General features: G+C 48.6%; 1 protein-coding gene across 28 annotated transcripts in view; it reads left to right on the top strand.

Moving 5' to 3' along the window:
* The window catches only part of LPP (LIM domain containing preferred translocation partner in lipoma), a 432,466-nt gene that overhangs the window by 315,231 nt on the left and 98,326 nt on the right, over positions 1-18,909 (top strand). For all 28 annotated transcript variants that reach the window (XM_025202699.1, XM_014519363.2, XM_025202677.1 and 25 more), the window contains one exon: positions 12,050-12,173. In XM_025202699.1, the coding sequence (XP_025058484.1) occupies positions 12,050-12,173 (124 nt within the window). The remainder of the gene's footprint in view (positions 1-12,049; positions 12,174-18,909) is intronic.

The following is an 18,909-nucleotide window of genomic DNA, read 5'->3' as shown; positions in this document are numbered from 1 at the left end:
CAGGAATGCTCTTTGCCGCTGCGACACCTTTGTTCTGGTCAGGGTTGTTCCTGTTCATCATCATTATATGTCGAGCACAAAGTGTCCTGGGCAGTCGGAGGGCATGCGGGGGGACAGGTGGCTGCTTTGAAGATTTAATAAACCATGCAAAACTCAAGGGAGAGGATTGTCCCGCTGAGGTCAATGAATAAGGACGACGGCTAACAATAGTGTCTTGCTTTCCGGCAGGGGTGGGTAGCCAGGAGCATGTAACCCAAGTGCTCCACTCTGCAGTGCCTCCCAGGGCAATTCAAGGTGCTGGTTTTGACCTAGTTAGTCCTACACCACGTGGACCCTACATACTGAAGGGCCTGCCTCTTCCCTTACACTTCATTGTGACCCCCGAGCATTGAAAGGCAGATGGAGTAGTCCACACTTACGCTGCTCAAAGCTCCCACCATGCTTTATGAAGATCATCGCCCTGCAAGTTATGTGCAAAGGGCATCACTTTCTTATAGAGCAGCCTCCTGCAAGTGCCCTCGACAGGCCAAGTCTACGTGGCAGAAGGACGCGGGGGGTCATTCTCAGCCCTCGTTCCTCAACTCTACAGCTTCCTCCTTCTCGAGGCTGCCAGCTGGATGCTTTTCGATACCGATGATCTCACAAGGTCCCTTCCAGCCCTAACCGGCTGTGAATCTGTGATACCAGTCTCCGGCTTCTTTATTTTTCCATCCAGGAAGAGCACCGACCTCAGCGTGACGAAGGGCGCTTGCATCCAGACGTTTGCAAAGAAGAATTTTTTCCGGCCGTTTGAGTCTGTCTAATAAAAGCCATCAGATTTACCCAACAAGAAGACCTTCCAATTTGGGCAGCGCTAGGCTGCCCCGTCGGTTCGGGAGGTCCTATTTCATGTCGACGCTCGTGTCATTTTATGCTTTATGGATGAGCCTTTTGGGGAAGGGTGGCATATAAAGCACGTCAAATAAACAAAACGCTGCACTTTCCCGTGAAGCGTCTCGGCACACGTTGCAAGCATTCGTGTGTTCAGCCTCGTAACTCGGGGCGGGGCGGGGCGGGGCGGCTAAGCGGTCTCGCCCCACCCGCAGCCCCAGGGAGCAGGCGCGGAGCAGTTGAGGAAGGTGCCGGGAGTGAAACCCCGGAGTCCTGTGTGCCACCACGAGGCTGTCCCTTTCTCCAGTATGAGCAACACTTTTACTGTAATATTTTTTTTACATGTTAATTAAGCAGGACACATAATCTCTGTTTAAGTCAGTGGCGCCCTGAGAAGGGCGATGGCCCGTGATGCCCCTGACTCAAACTGAGACTGCACAGAGCGGGTTGAACCCGTTTGGTTAACCATTTGTTTGCTGCCGACATTTTCACACGAAAGAAAAACGAGATTGAAACCTGTGTTGTTGATGGAAAGTGATGTGATTTTAAAGTTTCTTTGTGTATTAAAACAGAAACCCGATTTGCATACTTTAAGTATCTTTTCTAGCATATTCAGGCATCTGGCAAGCGGGCTATATATAAACTGTTAATACAGTATGAATGCAAGTTTCACATGCAAAATTAGCGTCTCTAAAAATGATGAGGTTTATTTCTCTTTTCAAACATGAGCCGTGCGCCATCGCGTCTGTTTTTGTTACCTGCCAAGGCATTGCAGCTGGAAGAGCCTGTTTTTTAAGCAGGCAGCGGACCCGAACTGTGGCACAGGTGGTGGCATTTATCTTGCAAATAGTCTCCTAACCCCAAATGGCAGGAGCTGACCGCAGGCACATTCCCGCGTCACTCGGGTCCACTTAAAAGCACCAACACACTGAACCAGGCACCAAGGAAATCGGTTTCTATCCTTGCTTCCACTGCTAAGTTTGCAGGGCGTGATATCAGTCTGCCCTCGCTTTCTCCGTCTGTAAACTGGGTTAGGTTGAACCTTTGTCCTCCTTTTATTTTATGTCTGGGTGTAGAGATTTGGAGAAGGGAGTGTTCCCCTTTACAGTAGCCTTCCTGTCATCTCCCTGCTGGCTTCAGTGACACCGGTGTGCCTGAGTACAGCCCTTCTCCATCATCTCTCCAGACAGAGCCTCTGCACCTTTAGCAGGACCCAGAGCCATGAAAGCAGGAGGCTCTGACAGTTTGAAAGCACCTTATATCTTCCTTAAGTAGCCTGGTGGCCAAGTTTTTGATTCCCTGGACATTCAGGGAGGCCCCGTCTGAAATGCAGACTTTGATCTCCTCCTTTTAGTGGTACTAATACTTGATTAATTAGTGCTTTGAGGCCTGGTACTGGAAGCCGAAGTGGTTAGGGGATATGGCAGCATGGTTTCGGTGGCAGCTACCATTGGACCTGTAGAGTCCCTTAGTCCCAAGGATGGTGTCCTTAGACCCGGGGATGGCGTCCTCAGTCCTGGGGATGGTGTCCTTAGACCTGGGGATGGTGTCCTGACTCCTGGGGATGGTGCAGGTCTTGGGGATGGTGTCCTTAGTCCCGGGGGTGGTGTCCTTAGATGTGGGGATGGTGTCCTTAGTCCCGGGGATGGTGTCCTTCGTCCCGGGAATACCACGAGACTTTGAGCCCAGGGGAAGTTTGCAGGGCAGGTTGCAAAAACAGTAAGCAAGAAAATGTGAAACCTTGACCTTCAGCATGGAGCTGCTTCTGTCTTGTTTGGTTTTTTTTTTAAGGGGGATTGAAGTATCAGTATCTATTGCTCCTATAGCAAAGACTAATACGGCCAACCCTCAGCCCCCCATTTTATGTGGTTTAAGTCTTGAAAAACCCAACTGACATGTTGAACAACGGTGTTTAGACACCCACAACCAGGAGGGACAAAAGGATGCATTATGCTAGCTTAGGTCTAGAAAAGAAAGTCAATGGAAAGCCAAGCACAGCATTTATATGCTGAGTCTCAGTGGCATGTGGTTTAAACTGCTCGTGTTTCCTCCATTAACAAGGCAGACTGCTACGATGAGAGGATTTGCACTTTTTAAAAAAATTAAGAATAGCCAGCTTTGCTCCCAAAAAAAGTGCAGTGAGACTCCTGCGATGCTCAAACATGACACACAACCCCAGCATTCAGCAAAAAAGGGTGACAGGCTATGAAAGTGGAAGCTGTCGTTTAACACAGTCATGTTCGGAGCGGAGAGCAAGTGCCAAATATAAATATTTAGAGATTATCCAACCTCTGTATCATCCAGCAAAAACAGCCCAGCTGTTCCAGATCCAGCACATTAGTGAGGACACGTGGGATGGCAAGAACAGCCTATCGCAGAATAACACAGCATTCAAGGACAAAATAGTCATATTCATTTATTACCATTTTTTTGATGATTAATAGAACAGTTTGCCCTTATATAGTCATTTTTATCCTAGGCTCTCGGAGAGTTTTACAGTCACTGATTAATTAGCAACCCTCTGCCAGGGGAATGGTACTAGAATTGCAGGAAGTCGGGCTGGAAAGGACCCCGCGAGGTCACCTAGTCCACCCCCCTGCCCGAAGCAGCATCCCGCTGGTCCGGTGGGTCTTCACGTCCAAACTCCCATTCGTTTCAATAGTGAAATCCCCCAGGCCTCCGCTGGAAGGAGCCCAGCCTCTGGCACCCGTATCTCCAGCACGACGTGACCACATCGGTGCCGCTCTCCTCCGCTCCAGCTGCAACGGCATCTGGACTCCCCGCCAGTGTCTTGAAGCTGTTTTTTACAGCAGCCACTGTTCACAGTTCTGCAGACACACAAAATCATGGCCTTTGAGCCTAAAATTGGCCTCTCGGTCTACCTTTAAGCATCTAAGTACTTTAAGCATCTAAGTAAATGTGATCTGATCTTGTAAATGGGGTAACCCATTTAGGTCTCTTCTTGCAGAGTCCAACTTTAAGGTCCTGCTTTTTTCAGTTGTAGTCAGCATGCCCTGCTCTTCCTACATCCTTACCCCAAAATAAGGGAATATTTGACAGCCGCCAATTGAGAACTAATACAAGGAAATACTCATTTCACACCATATGCAATTAGCCTGTGGAAGGCATGGTCTCAAGGCATCACTGAAGCCAAGGCACCAGGTACATTTGAAAAGGACTGAAAGTTGAACATAAGAACACCCTGGGTTACAATTTGGGATAGATTAAAAAGAAATGGCAAGGCCTTAGGAGCTCGGGAAGAGATATCAGCTCTCCCAGTGAGTCAGTGTCCAGCAAACCAAGATCGAGGGCTGTAGGATATTCCTGGGGTTTGTTATTCCATAAGTGCCTCCATCACCGGTCCTCTGTTATATTTTTGGAAATGGTTGATACTAACCACAGCTGGAGGCCGGCTTGAAACTACATGGGCTGCTGGTTGCCCCCGGATGGCTATTTCTATGTTTAACTAAAACCTTTGCAAATGAAATCCTTGCAAAGGCCCAAGCAATCAGGACTTGTGGTCGAGGTGATATCTTTTATTAGACCAACTAGATTTTTGCAAGAAAAATTCTTTAATTGCAAGCTTTCGAGCACCAACACCCTTCATCGGGCGTAGGAGAAACGATTGCAAAAGTTATCCTGGGTTGAAATGAAGAGGTGCCCATGGGAATGGACTCAGCCGTAGGGCACGGGCTGACTCTGTTTGATATTACCGCATATTTGATCTCGTACAAAAAGTGACTTTTTTTGAGGGGACTCACGGGATTTCTTGCATGTCCAGGGGTTTTTATACTCTGTTGACTTGTTCCAGCAGCTAGACAAATCCACTTCTTTCCAAGGATCTCCACCTGGCTTTGGAGACTCTTCAGTAAAAGATCTCACGCAAGCCTTGACTGTAGGAAGGATCCATTGCTTCTCTTGTCAGCGAGGCAGATCATTCGATATTTCTATCTCATGAGGAACTCTTAAGAAATGTCTCACTTCTCCGCCTTCCCTTGTCCAAAAGGCTGCAGCTGCGTTGGATGACCATTACTGCCTCTAAAACTGGGTTCTTTGTTACACCATTGAATAGAAAGGCCTTGATACGGTTGATCCAACTACTGAAAAAAAATTGGGGTGTGTTTAGAGGAGAAGAAAGCTGCAAACTTTATGCAGCTGAAGGAGAAGGGGGAAAAAAATGAAAGGGAAAGTAAATATCAGTGAGAAATGTTTCTGGCTGCCTTTCAGTTCCAAATTGGGCTAATTCTACCTTTTGAAAAGAAGATAATTTCCATGTTTCTTTAGTTGAGAACACATAATTGAAGTTATTTTCTCTCCAAAAGAAGAAACCTCGCGTGCATCATTTGCAAATGGACAGGAAAAATGAACACGTACAGTGCATCCTGAATGATGGAGTATTCATTACAATATCATTTTTTGATGTCTTTGCTGATTTCTGTACTGTGTTTCTTACCCAGGCGGGTGGAGTGGAGGGGAAGGAGGGTGTTGGATAATGAAGTGCACTAATCCCACGTCTACCCTGAGCTGAGTAGCCAGCAAATCAAAGGCAGATGATTATCAGCGAGGCCTGGAATGAAAGAGGCAAACCAAGGAACTGCTGAAGCGAACCGTCGAGATGAAATGTTGACTTATTGTACCAAATAATTGCGTAGCGATTCCACACGACTGCTTCTCTTGACCTGGCTTTTTAGGAACTGAACTTTAATGAGGAAGACGAGCCAGATGTTGTTATTGCAGAGCGCTGAGAGTGGCGCAGACGTTGAACTCACTTCCTTTTGTTTATAACACGGAGATATTTTCTACCACAGAGCCAAAAGCTAGTTGAAATTTAACCTGTGGGATGCTGGCGTTTTTTATGGCAGCCGGATAATAGTGGAGGGTAGCTTCTATCAAAATGCACGCGTGCATCTACACAGCCATGTAGGAGCATCACTCTTGTCACCGAGATCTCTCGGTGCTTGCCAGCCGCAGCCAGGATCAAACTCACATCCTTCTGGTCCAAGAGCATAGCCCCAGGTACTGGAGTGAAAGGAGACTCAGCGGCAGTATTGAGCACTAGACCTGACTTCCCTTAAACTTTCAAGAAAAAAGTTGGTCATGTTGATCAACATTACCTTAAACTTTCAAGGAGAAAGTTGATCATCGTTCCCTTAAACTTTTGAGGGGAAAGTTGGTCATCGTTGATCATCATTCCCTTAAACTTTCAAAAGGAAAGTTGATCATCATTCCCTTAAACTTGCGAGGGGTAAGTTGGTCATCGTTGTTCATCATTCCCTTAAACTTTCAAAAGGAAAGTTGATCATCATTCCCTTAAACTTGCGAGGGGAAAGTTGGTCATCGTTGATCATCATTCCCTTAAACTTTCAAAAGGAAAGTTGATCATCATTCCCTTAAACTTGCGAGGGGAAAGTTGGTCATCGTTGATCATCATTCCCTTAAACTTTCAAAAGGAAAGTTGATCATCATTCCCTTAAACTTGCGAGGGGTAAGTTGGTCATCATTGATCATCGTTCCCTTAAACTTTTGAGGGGAAAGTTGGTCATCGTTGATCATTGTTCCCTTAAGCTTTCAAAAGGAAAGTTGATCATCGTTCCCTTAAACTTTCAAGGGGAAAGTTGGTCATCGTTCCCTTAAACTTTCAAGGAGAAGGTTGATCATGGTTGATCACCATTCCCTTAAACTTTCAAGGGAAAGCTTTCATCATTGATCCTCATTTCTCCTCTTTAAGCCACAGGGATAGAAGTGCCTGCATTGCAGATCTGCACAGACTGCAGACCCAAACCTTGCTTGGATCAGGTGGGTTACCTTGGCCTATGCAGTGAGTCACCGGGGAGAGCTGGGAAACAGAGCCTGAAGGTTACTGAAGCAGCATAGACAGAAACCTGCATTTCTAGACAGCTCTGAGCAGTGGAGAGAATTGAAAGAAAAAGGGCTACTTTGTAAGGAGAGACAGAATTGGTATTTTTACCCCTGACCTAACAAGGCAGGAGGAAGGAAATTGTTCTGCTGAAACAGGCCTTTCACATCAGACTGGATGCAGAGTTTTTCCCCCCTTTTCCTATCCAACTGAACAGCCTGCGTGCATGCAGCGTGCTCTCCTGGAGTCCCGTGGTCAGCCAGTGTTTGCTAGGCAGTTCAGCGACGGGTCCAGATCTTCTTAGCGATGCATAATTGTCAAGGGTGGAAGTGGCGCATTGTCGGTAAAACAGTCAGTCGGTCAAAAATAAGCCCGAATGCCTTCCTGAGTATTTTTATTGGTGTTCTCAGAGCAACATGGATGGCCGGCCCCGAAAGGTGCGTTTGCGGGGAGCACGCAGCATCTTTCCCAGACATGCTTATTTCTTGCAAGGAGATGAGAGCGAGCATATGTTTGCTTCTGAGTTCAGGCCAGGTTGGACCCGATTTATATCTGGAAAAGCCAGGGGTTGATTCAAGAAGCAAACCCGGCCTGCGGATTGGAGGACTCGGGGGCTGGGGAAAGCAGCATGAGGGGACTGAGGATCAAACCCTGCCCGCTGAGGAGCTTGGCGTGCAGCTCCAGAGCGCTCTCTGCTACGGGGATGTGGAGGAAAGTTGGAGCTGGACATAGTACCGGTGGCAGGTGGGAAGGCCGCTTTGTGCACAAAGAAATTCAGCCACGGAGGACCGTTCCTTCGCATGGAGTCCAAGCAGCTGGGCCTTGAGCTCAGGTGAAGACGTGAGGGCACAGGATTTATTTTTAGTGGCATTTTACCGCAGAAAGAGGAAGGATGGGTCTGTGGTTAAGGCACTGGACTAAGACGCACAAGGTCTGTACTCTGGGTTCATTCCTGTCTCTCCGCCACAGGCTTCCTGTGTGACCCTGGGCAAGTCACTCTCTGGGCCCAAGGGGATAGGGGATAAGCACCATTATCCGTGCTTTCCCTATCTTGCCTGTTCACAATGCAAGGCCTTCATGGAGGAGACTGCCTGCCTCTTGCTATACAAGAGGGGTCTTCTCGGCACAAAAACTTAAGAACAGTCATATTCCAAGGGCAGCAATCGGTCCCTTAGCTTTGCGGTCTTCTCCTTCCCAAATAAAGGCCTGGGGAGGGGAGCATCCAGCACCCTGGGAAGAGAAACGCGCACGATGGATGGAATATTATTATAAGAGCTCTGGTTGCCTGATTGATTTCCAGAGCTAATAAATCCTTGGCTGTGCTCGCCGCATTGAAATATATGCCCAGGCAAGATTCATGATCTGCTCTCAGGAAAGGGAAGAGTGAGAAAAAATGGCCCGACCAAGATTAAGTGCTTTAAATTTGGCAGCTCTAATTGTTTTATTAATAAACCTTTTATAGGGTTACATTATTTATTACTTCTAATTAAACAGCTACCTACTAGACTTAAACAAAGGAAAGAAGCAGTTGGGGAAATCGGGACAAGTGCTTGCTTCTAGAGCTCGTTACTCACGTGAGAGTCCTAATGCCCGGCGAGTCGTGCTGGCCTGGCTCTCCGTGCGGGGAGGACGTCCCCCCGGAACAGCAGAAGCCCTGTGCATCGCTTAGCTCCTCGTGGGTTCAAAGTGTGGGACTTGTGCTCGGTCTGCACGGGGCTGAACATCACTGTAGGTCCGTGGTCCTGTCTTTCCCATCCTCTGCAGGCAGGTGACAACAGGAAAAGGTTTTATCATTCAATCACAGACAATGAGGGTGGAAGGGACCTCAGTGGGTCGCATCTAATCCAACCCCTGCTCCAAGCAGGACCAGCCCCAACTCCATCATCCCAACTAAAAGCTCTTAAAAACGTCCAAGGATGGAGATCCCACCACCTCACAGGGGAACTGTCCCAGTGCTTCACCACCCTCCTAGTGAGAGAGTTTTTCCTAATATCCAACTTCAACTTCCCTTACTGCAGCTTGAGCCCATTGCTCCTTGTCCTGCCATCTGCCCCCACTGAGACCAGCCCAGCTCCATCCTCTTTGCAGCCCCCCTGCAGGGAGGTGAAGGCTGCTATTCAATCCCCCTCGGTCTTCTCTTCCGCAGATTAAATCCGCCCAGTTCCCCCAGCCTCTCCTCACCAGTCCTGTCCCCCAGCCCCACGACCATTGGACTCTCCCCAATTTGTCCACATCCTTTCTGTCTTCCCCCCTCCCCATTTTTCCTTGAAGCATCCTTGAAATCCAGATGACCCTCCAGGCCCAGTGCAAGCAGGTGGTTGGCCTCAGGGCTCTTTAGATGAAAGCTTTCAGTTTGTTTTTTGCATCTCCCTCCCCTGCGTTTGGTGGTGGTTTTTGTTTGGGGAATTAATTTCCTGCCTCCCGGGAAGACTCTCTCGGGCCTGGAGTGAAGAGGGCGGATGCAGAGCGCCCGAGGGGAGAGCCAGGCTTAGTGCAGCAGTGCCCAGCCTTTTCGCCCATGGGTTGGATGAGTAGGGTGGGCTTGGTCCGCAGGTCGGATCCAGCGCGTGGGCTGCATCCGGCACGTGGGACTGGGCCCAGTCTAGCATGCAGCATCAGACTGGCTGGGGGCTGATGCAGCCGGCGCCCCCAATCCAGCGTGCAGGACTAGCCTGGCATATAGCAGGGCCACGTCATGTGGCTCACGGGACTTAGAAATTCGGCATGGAGGAGCAGCGTCAAGGTTAATTGCCACTTCCCCTGCTGCCAAATTCCCAGACCACGTAGGCTGGATGGCGTGGCTCCACGTGGCCTCCAGGCCAGAAGTTGATCACCGCTGCTCCAACACCCAAGATCCTTTTGGGTGTTTTTTAACACGCCTTTACCTGGAATGACTGAGCAATATTTAGGATAAGTCTTAGGTAGAGTTTAGACGATGAGTTTGTCCAGGATGGTTTGGCCAGGGCTGATCCTGCCTCAGGCAGGGGCTGGGCTAGATGAGGTGCCTCCCAGCCCCGCTGTATGGACGTGCTACTGCCTGCATCTACCCCAGAGAGAGCTGACCCCCAGCACGGGTGAGAAAGACCAAACCTAGACTCGTCAGGAGAAACGGGATAGGAATATTTAAGTTTGATGTAACGGGGAAAATAGCCCCTTGCTAGAGCAGTCAAAAACGTTCCAGTTTTTTATTATTTTGGAGAGAATAAAGCACATGCTTTTCACTTCATTGGCAGTTTCCGGTGGCTTTTTTCTTCCTACGGAGATTTCATTAGAAACATATCAGCTTTGGGCTTTTTTTTTTTTTTTTTCCCATGAAAATCCCCCAAATTGACAAAGCATGAATTTTTCTCATGAACGTTTCAAACGCAGTCAACTATTTTATGTTGGGAAAAACATGTTCGCATAACGCTTTCCACTGTTTCCACTCCCGAAACGACCGGCGTGGGGGTGGGTTTGCATCCTTGCTTTACCGATCTCCGAGATAATTGTTTCAAACTTTTGTTCCAGTGGGATCTCGTTCACTCCAAAGGGAAAAAAATAATCACCATGAAGACAACGATCTTTATTAGAGAGGCTCTCGGCAGGAAGGCTTTTTTCCTAGAGAATCAACCCACGTTTTTAAAATTCGAGATGGGAACAGATTAGCTCAATCACAGAATGTACCTTGTCTAATGATTCCTCGCCTGTTTGTGCGGCTGCTTGTGGACGTTGATTTATTCATATCACACAACCGTTTAATTCTTAGTTGCCATCCTCGGTTGCAAAAAGAGGCTTAATAATATACCTAGTTGGAAATCAAGAAAAACAATCGATCGTAGCATACTGGCATGGCTTATTAAAGTATGAGCATGCCCGTAACGGAGAAACAGCGTATACCCAATGACGAACCAAGCTTGTTCCTTTGACTTCCATAATCTTTAGTTTTCAGAGCGTGAGTACTCGGGCCTGATAAAGCCCCCGCCATTGGTTATGCTTTTTTTGAATTCCTCTCCCTGTGCAATTTGGAGCGCGGTGTCTCTGGGTGATGGAGATGTCAGCGCTGAGCACAGGTCTGAGGACTCCTCCAGACACGATCGATGTCCAGTTTGCAATGTCCCTCTGGCCCGAAAGAAAAGAGTCAGTGCATTTCAGGCAATTCTTTTGGCATGCTGTGGAGTTGCTGCGTTTTATTGCCTCGAAGTCATCCATCATGTCAGCGGCGAGATTTTCGAGGCTCTGGAAGTTCAATGTGCATCATAAGGGCGAACAAAATGTTGTTTGCCGGTGATACTGCCATTCACCCGCGCTGACGGAGACATGATGTATAGTAAAAGGTGTGCTGTTTGCCGCTAGACTAATGTTTCTAAGGTCTGGATCCGAATATAAATCCCCGATGAAAGCAGCAATTAACCAACTAAGTCACTGACTTTAACGAACATACTTTATTGCATGAACGAGTTGATTCTTGCGGGCGAGTTATGCAAGAAAAACTGTACGCGCTAGCAAATGTTATCTCAGTGTTTTGTAATGCTGAAAGGACCCGATGTTTAACTAGCACTACAGCCCTCCCAGAAGTAATTCCTCATTTCTCAAGACGTGTCCAGATTTTCTACAACGCCCAGTGAGATGGCTCCTCCGAAAATATTGCTGCTATTTCACACCAGCTCTTAATCCATAAAGGCTGAGCGTTCTCGGGCTTATTTCTAGGGACTCGTTTGTGTCTCTGGTCTTAAAATTAATGTGACTCTTGATGTCATTGGCAGGGTTTTCTTTGATCAGGGCATGGCTGTGCAAAAGCTGTGCGGGAGACTGCTGCCCGGGTGTATCTGCTCATCAGAACAAGACTGATCCTTCTGGCCCGTACTGCAGCGTTGTGTCCAGCCTACCTTTATATCCTTCAAATTACCAGTCCTTTCACCTGTACCCTCCTAAAGCCGCACACTTTTGCTATGAAACACTGTTCAAATGAAATTATCCCCAAAATAAAATTGGCTCCTTTTTTTTTTTTGGTCTCAGCCTGGTGTGCCCTAAGCCTGGCAGCTTGCGATAGACCCATAACCTTTTGGGGTTACTCTCCAAAGTTGTCTGGGCCCCTAATCGCTAGCCATTTATATCGCTGCTAGTGTGCTAACCTGCCTCACTCGAAGTGAGTATATTGTCCTTTATTAAACTTTGGAAGAGACATGTTTTCATTTCATTCAGTGGGACGTGTATTCGTCCAAAGACTTTGGTAGAAAAAACTAGCAACCAAGAGTGATCTTTAAAGTGGGACGCTATCATACTTCGAGGTGTAGGGTATGCCCACCCAGAGACCTCATGCAATGCATGTTCTTCTCTTCCCAGGGCGGGTACCCTGGTTCTGGCCCAGCATCAAATGCTCCCGCCTTCAGACCAGAGGATGAGCTGGAGCACCTGACCAAGAAGATGCTGTACGACATGGAGAACCCTCCCTCGGATGACTACTTTGGTAAGTGCCACATCATGCTGAATAAATCTCACGGTGCCCCTTTGCATATTTGCCAAGGTCCATCCTGGGGAGATGTGACAAGTAAGTGCAGTGTAACGGCGACGGGGTTCGTCATGATGGATTCGTTCGGCACGCTTGGGCTGGAAGTGTAATCGTCCGTAGGAATCCCTCTGTAATTTCAGCATAAATCTGATGCTTGCTCGCTGTGTGTTTTAAGTCTTAGCAATGATGAAGTGGAATTGTTCAGTGCCTGATTCATTGTAATGCCCTCTACCAGCTGCCTCGGTAGCTACTGGTCCAACTCCATAGGGGTTCGTTCTGATTTAGGCACCAGTCAGATTGTGCTGACTCTACGCGGGTGTACGTGAGATGAGCAGGGTCCTGCAGCCTTCAGAGGGAGCTACACCAGAGCAGGATGTGGCCCGGTCTAGCTGCACCATTTTGGCTGAGGAGGGGTGAATGTCGTACACTTAGACTTCAGGAAGGCCTTCGATACGGTATCCCACCCCATACTGGTGAACAAGTTAAGAGGCTGTGACTTGGATGACTACACGGTCCGGTGGGTGGCGAATTGGCTGGAGGGTCGCACCCAGAGAGTCGTGGTGGATGGGTCGGCTTCGACCTGGAAGGGGGTGGGCAGTGGGGTCCCGCAGGGCTCGGTCCTTGGACCGATACTCTTCAATGTCTTCATCAGCGACTTGGACGAGGGAGTGAAGCGTACTCTGTCCAAGTCTGCGGATGACACAAAGCTGTGGGGAGAAGTGGACACGCCGGAGGGCAGGGAACAGCTGCAAGCAGACCTGGACAGGTTGGACAAGTGGGCAGAAAACAACAGAATGCAATTCAACAAGGAGAAATGCAAAGTGCTGCACCTAGGGAGGAAAAATGTCCAGCACACCTACAGCCTAGGGAATAACCTGCTGGGTGGCACGGGAGTGGAAAGGGATCTTGGTGTCCTAGTGGACTCCAAGATGAACATGCGTCGGCAGTGTGACGAAGCCATCAGAAAAGCCAATGGCACTTTATCGTGCATCAGCAGATGCATGACGAATAGGTCCAAGGAGGTGATACTTCCCCTCTATCGGGCGCTGGTCAGACCGCAGTTGGAGTCCTGCGTGCAATTCTGGGCGCCGCACTTCAAGAGGGATGCGGATAACCTGGAGAGGGTCCAGAGAAGGGCCACTCGTATGGTTAAGGGCCTACAGACCAAGCCCTACGAGGAGAGACTAGAGAAACTGGACCTCTTCAGCCTCCGCAAGAGAAGGTTGAGAGGCGACCTTGTGGCGGCCTATAAGTTCATCACAGGGGCACAGAAGGGAATTGGTGAGTATTTATTCACGCGCGCCTAGCCTGGGGGTCTGCAAGAGGAGGTTAGATAACCATCTAGCTGGGGTCATCTAGACCCAGCCCTTTTCCCTGCCTATGCAGGGGGTCGGACTCGATGATCTATTGAGGTCCCTTTCGACCCTAGCATCTATGAATCTATGAACATCAGGCTCAGAGGGTAGGAGGCAATGCCTCTATGTCTAGTTGGCAGCCGGTATCAAGTGGAGTGCCCCAGGGGTTGGTCCTGGGGCCAGTTGTGTTCAATGTCTTCCTCAATGACCTGGAAGATGGGATGGATGTACCCTCAGTGAGTTTGCAGATGACACCGAGCTGCAGGGAGAAGTAGTAATGGTGGATGGTAGGGCTAGGATTCAGAGAGAGCTAGACAAATTGGAGGACTGGGCCAAAAGAAATCTCATGAGGTTCAACAAGGACAAGTGCAAAGTCCTGCACTTAAGTGGGAGCAATCCCCTGCACCGGTGCAGGCTGGGGGTGACGGGCTGGGCAGCAGCTCTGCAGAAAAGGACCTGGGGGGACAGGGGACAAGAAGCTGGGCAGGAGCCAGCAGTGTGCCCTTGGTGCCAAGAAGGCTACCGGCATCCTGGGCTGCATTGGCAGGAGTGTTGCCAGCAGATCGAGGGACGTGATTCTCCCCTCTATTCAGCATTGGGGAGGCCACATCTGGAGTCCTGTGTCCAGCTGTGGGTCTCCACTACAGAAAGGATGTGGACAAGTTGGAGAGAGTCCAGCGAAGGGCAATGAAAATGGTTGTGGGGCTGGGGGACAGGACTGGTGAGGAGAGGCTGAGGGAAATGGGCTGATTGAGTCTGCAGAAGAGAAGACCGAGGGGGATTGAATAGCAGCCTTCACCTCCCTGCAGGGGGGCTGCAAAGAGGATGGAGCTGGGCTGGTCTCAGTGGGGGCAGATGACAGAAGGAGCAATGGGCTCAAGCTGCAGCAAGGGAAGTTGAGGTTGGAGATTAGGAAAAACTTTCTCACTGGGAGGATGGTGAAGCACTGGGACAGGCTACCTAGTAAGGTGGTGGCAATCTCCATCCTTGGAGGTTTTGAAGACCCAGGGAGACCAAGCCTTGGCTGGGATGATGTAGTTGGGGCTGGTCCTGCTTTGAGCAGGGGTTAGACTAGATGTGACCTCCCGAGGTCCTTTCCACCCTCATTTTCTATTATACGATGACTCTACGATCCACGTCATCCTGAGGTCCTGAAATCTGATTGATGTCCCCAACCTGAGTTTGAAAGGAAGCAAGTCCCAAAGAGCTCTGCTTTTTTTTGGAAACACCACTAACTGGCAGGAACGATGATTAGCACACAGCCCTCCCTTCTGCTGAATCCTTCCTCAGTTTTGTTCAGCTGTTATACTGTGTTAATGACCCTCTGAGAAAAAAACAGCCTTGGCTAATTATGTCTCAGAAGGGGAAAAAGAGAAGGATGATCCTGGGACACAACCCTGATCTCTAGCTGGAGGAGGATGTCTTGTCCTTAAACTTAAAAAAATCCCTTCTCCTCTTTCATATGGGAAGGTCATTGCTTTGGGTCAGGACTTGATGTGTTTTGAGGCAGGTGCTGACTAAGCTGCACCCGGTGTCTGGATGAACACAGCTGTCCACCCCGGCTGGTGGATCAAACTCACGGAGGGCAGGGAGGTGGTGGGGATTTGAGTGTGGGAATGGGAAGAAAAGCCCTTGCAACAGTTCACGGTTTACTGTCCAAACCATTATTTCTGTCTTTGCATCTGCTCTCCATTTCTTTAACGTAGTCCCCTGGACTGCACAAGTTGAAGCATCATATGGCGCACGGATCAAATAATAAGGAAAAGGACAAATGGGCAGAGACGTCGACTCTGATATGCATTAAATATCGTCCGCCCGAGGTCTAAGTGCCGTGGTAATTGTAGCATCCCCGATATCTGTCAGCTAATCGCTTTATTAGCTTGAATTTAGAAAACTGGATTTCAGCGTATTCGAAGTTGGTTAAGAGCAGATCGGTCTTGAATCGAGGAATGTAATTAACCTTGCTGGAAAGCTTCAAGGCGTTCTATTAAGTCATGAAAATAATTTGTCCCGATAATTACATTTGAACTGTCAGGCTGCAGAAAGGTCATCTTCTTTGGTCCGTCAGCACTTTGCCTCCTCCTGCTAGAGCATGTCCCTTTCCATGCCTGCGATTTCCATCAAGCCGCGCTGTTTCCAGATACTCTACAACACAGCCGATGTTCTCAGTAGCGTTGGCAAGCCGGTTACTTGGCCGGTTAAATATTGTCAATTGACCGCATATTTTCTGACCTGTCAAAGATTATAGTCATTTTACAAAAAAAAGCAAACCTACATTTTTTTGTAGTTTTGTTGCTAGAAATATGATTTTTTAAAAAAATATATTTCTGAACCTATTTTTCTGGACCTATTAGCATATTTTTTTCAATTTTTAACTGATACTTGACCGCTCAATTGACCGAACGTTATGTGATGGGTCAAATACCCAACCCTAGTGCTGAGGCATGGGAGGCCCTGAAGTCCTGTCTCCTCTTAACCCTGGAAACCTCTGAAAGAGAGTCCCTTAGAGACCGATCGGGTGGGTTCAGAAACAGGGCAGCCTGCCATCCCATTGGCTGTTTTCACCCGTCCGTGCCACCGTAGCTTCACTTGATGGAAATTACTGAGGATGGTTTCAGGTGCTATAGGGTTCAAGCCAATCAGCATTCAAAAAGGGAATTTGCTGATCCCAGGGGATCAAAAGCATGGCAGCGTTCATGGGTAGGTGAGGTTCTTTGGGTAAATCTGATCTATTTTATAATATTATATATATATGTGTGTGTGTGTGTGTGTGTGTGTGTGTATATGTATATATATATATGTGTGTGTGTGTATATGTATATATTTCCAATAGTTGGAAAATTTCTTTGCAGAGTTCATGACGTTTTCCCCTGGAGGCCGGGGGCTAGGGGTGGGGTAGGAGGAAGAAGATCCGGAGACTCACTTAAGCAAGAGTCACCAGATCACGCTCTGGCCTCTATTGTATGACTTGGGCAACCATCATTTGGGGATTTAACCCCTGAGATCTCTTCTAGCCCCCATGGTCTCTCTCTGCAGATGTGGAAATATCATTGTGAGCAGGAAGGACTTGGCCAAGTGTATTGCAGCCCGTGCACGGTCCCGATGCTGGATAGCACATTCGGTGCCGTTACATTAGGTGTTCTCACGGCAGAGTATCTGAGCATTTACAAATCTTGAATGATTTACCATTTTACAGCTGGGTGGAGAGACCTGGGATCTGATCCCGATCTTAAAATCAGTGGCAAAACTCCTGTTCGTTTCCAGGTATTAGGAACCAGCCCTATGGGCCTTACCCCAAATACCGCAGGAAGTCAGCGGTGAAGCTGGAAACAGAACAAAAGTTTCCAAAGTCCAAGGCTAATGCCCTAAGTACTGACTCCGGGAACAACCTGACATCAGAAATTACCTCTCACTGGGTCCCTTTGAATGAGGGAGGATCTTGCATACAGGCTGTTCACGTAGAGGGGGGTCTTTTCACTGCCTTCAGAAACACGGTTCTCCCTGGGGCTGAGAGCAGATTCAATCCTTTAGAGAAAAAAAATGAAGAATCATTTCTTGCTTGAAATGCAAGGGGTTGGGCTTGAGTGAATTGGCAGAGTTGGCATTTGGTCAAAAAAAGGGAGGTCTACCTCATTTTTGCAGAAAACTTTCCAAGGGTCTTTCATGGCCACGGGTGAGCCGAACTTCTGCTTTCTGTCTCGTGTAAAGCAGGCGACCCTTCAGGTATTTCCTAGCATTGCTGGATTCAGCCCCTGCTTGAGACGAGACACTGTAAAGCACCAAAACCCATGCAAACAGCTCATGGGAACGAGTCTGACAGATTCACAGCCGGTGGAGATGGAGAGAGCTATTATACTGGCCGGTCCACTGGGCAGGATTGTTTCTTCCAACATGTTCTTCAGGATATTACACCCTCGTGTGCTTTTAAGTTATTTGAGGGGCAATGCATCCTAGAGTTTTAAATCCCCCCTCCCCCCAGTTTTCTGCAATGAACTTGCACCGAAGTCTAGGGAACGCCTCTAAGAGAGACCCTGACTTTCTCATTATCCAGGTGCGCTGTTCATGTATTTCATCCTAGTTAATAGAAGAAGGGAAAAAAAACCCCAAACCCTCCCCATTTGAATGCATACCAGCACCCGTAAGAAGCTTTTAAGCCGATTATTAAAAGCGTGTGTTTCTTTACATGCTAATTATGCCTCGTTATGTGGTGTGTCAACATGGCTTTTGTTTAAAGTTACGGTTACGGTGCAGCGTGGCGCGCGTTCTCGGCTGAACACCATCTGGGGCAGAAAATGGTAGGTTTTATGTGCCGTGACTGATAAGCTGACAGTCACTTTCTGTTACATGATCAATCACGATGGCAGGAGGAAAAGAAAGGGAATGGAGACACCACAATAGAGGGCAAGGTGAGGTATTTTCCTTTCCATACAAGCTGTGTCCCAGGGCTTCTGGCAGTTAGTGCAGGTGCAGAAGTAACGTCCCCTTCCAGTGTGTGCAAATACAAGTAACGTGCGTGCAAATGATGAGGCGCAGGCTGCCGAGAAAAGAAGGTGCACATTGCTCACAGGATCTGAGCAGGAAGCATTAGCTACAGACTATGTTAGCAGATTGCAAAAGAAGACCGAGGGGGATTGAACAGCAGCCTTCACCTCCCTGCAGGGGGGCTGCAAAGAGGATGGAGCTGGGCTGGTCTCAGTGGGGGCAGATGACAGAAGGAGCAATGGGCTCAAGCTGCAGCAAGGGATGTTGAGGTTGGATATTAGGAAAAACTTTATTACTGGGAGGGTGGTGAAGCATTGGGACATGTTCCCCAGAGAGGTGGTGGACTCTCCATCCTTGCAGGTGTTTAAGACCTGGGTAGACAAAGTCTTGGCTGGGATGATGGAGTTGGGGCTGGTCCTGCTTGGGGCAGGGGTTGGACTACATGTGACCTCCTGAGGTCTCGTCCAGCCCTCATTTTCCATGATTCTGTGAAAAGCACCACTTATAAATCCTCATCTAGACAAAACCACTGAGATGGGGAGGAAACAAGAGCTTCATGGAGCTGAATTGATGGGGAATTGGGCCGTGGAAGGGAGCGAGCGCTGTTTGAAGAGGGTGGGGAGGGGGCTGGGAATGAAGTTGCCCCCTTCTTTGTCAAACGCGGATTGCTGCAAACAGCCGGGTGCGAATAAAGGAGGAGGCAGGTTTGGATATCAGTCCTGCTGTCTTCACAGCTCCCCTTGCACATTTTGTGAGTGCCTTTTGGCAAGTCGCAGCTAAGCGGCCAGTCATTCTGGCTTGCTTGAAGTGAGAAATCCCGGGTGAGTCACGCCGCCCCTGCACAGCGCCTGTTGCCT

The sequence above is a fragment of the Alligator sinensis genome, unplaced genomic scaffold (genome assembly GCF_000455745.1).
Source record: "Alligator sinensis unplaced genomic scaffold, ASM45574v1 scaffold301_1, whole genome shotgun sequence".
Lineage (NCBI taxonomy): Eukaryota > Metazoa > Chordata > Crocodylia > Alligatoridae > Alligator > Alligator sinensis.
Note: the sequence above shows the minus strand (reverse complement) of the source record. Positions and strands in the feature narration are given on the sequence as shown.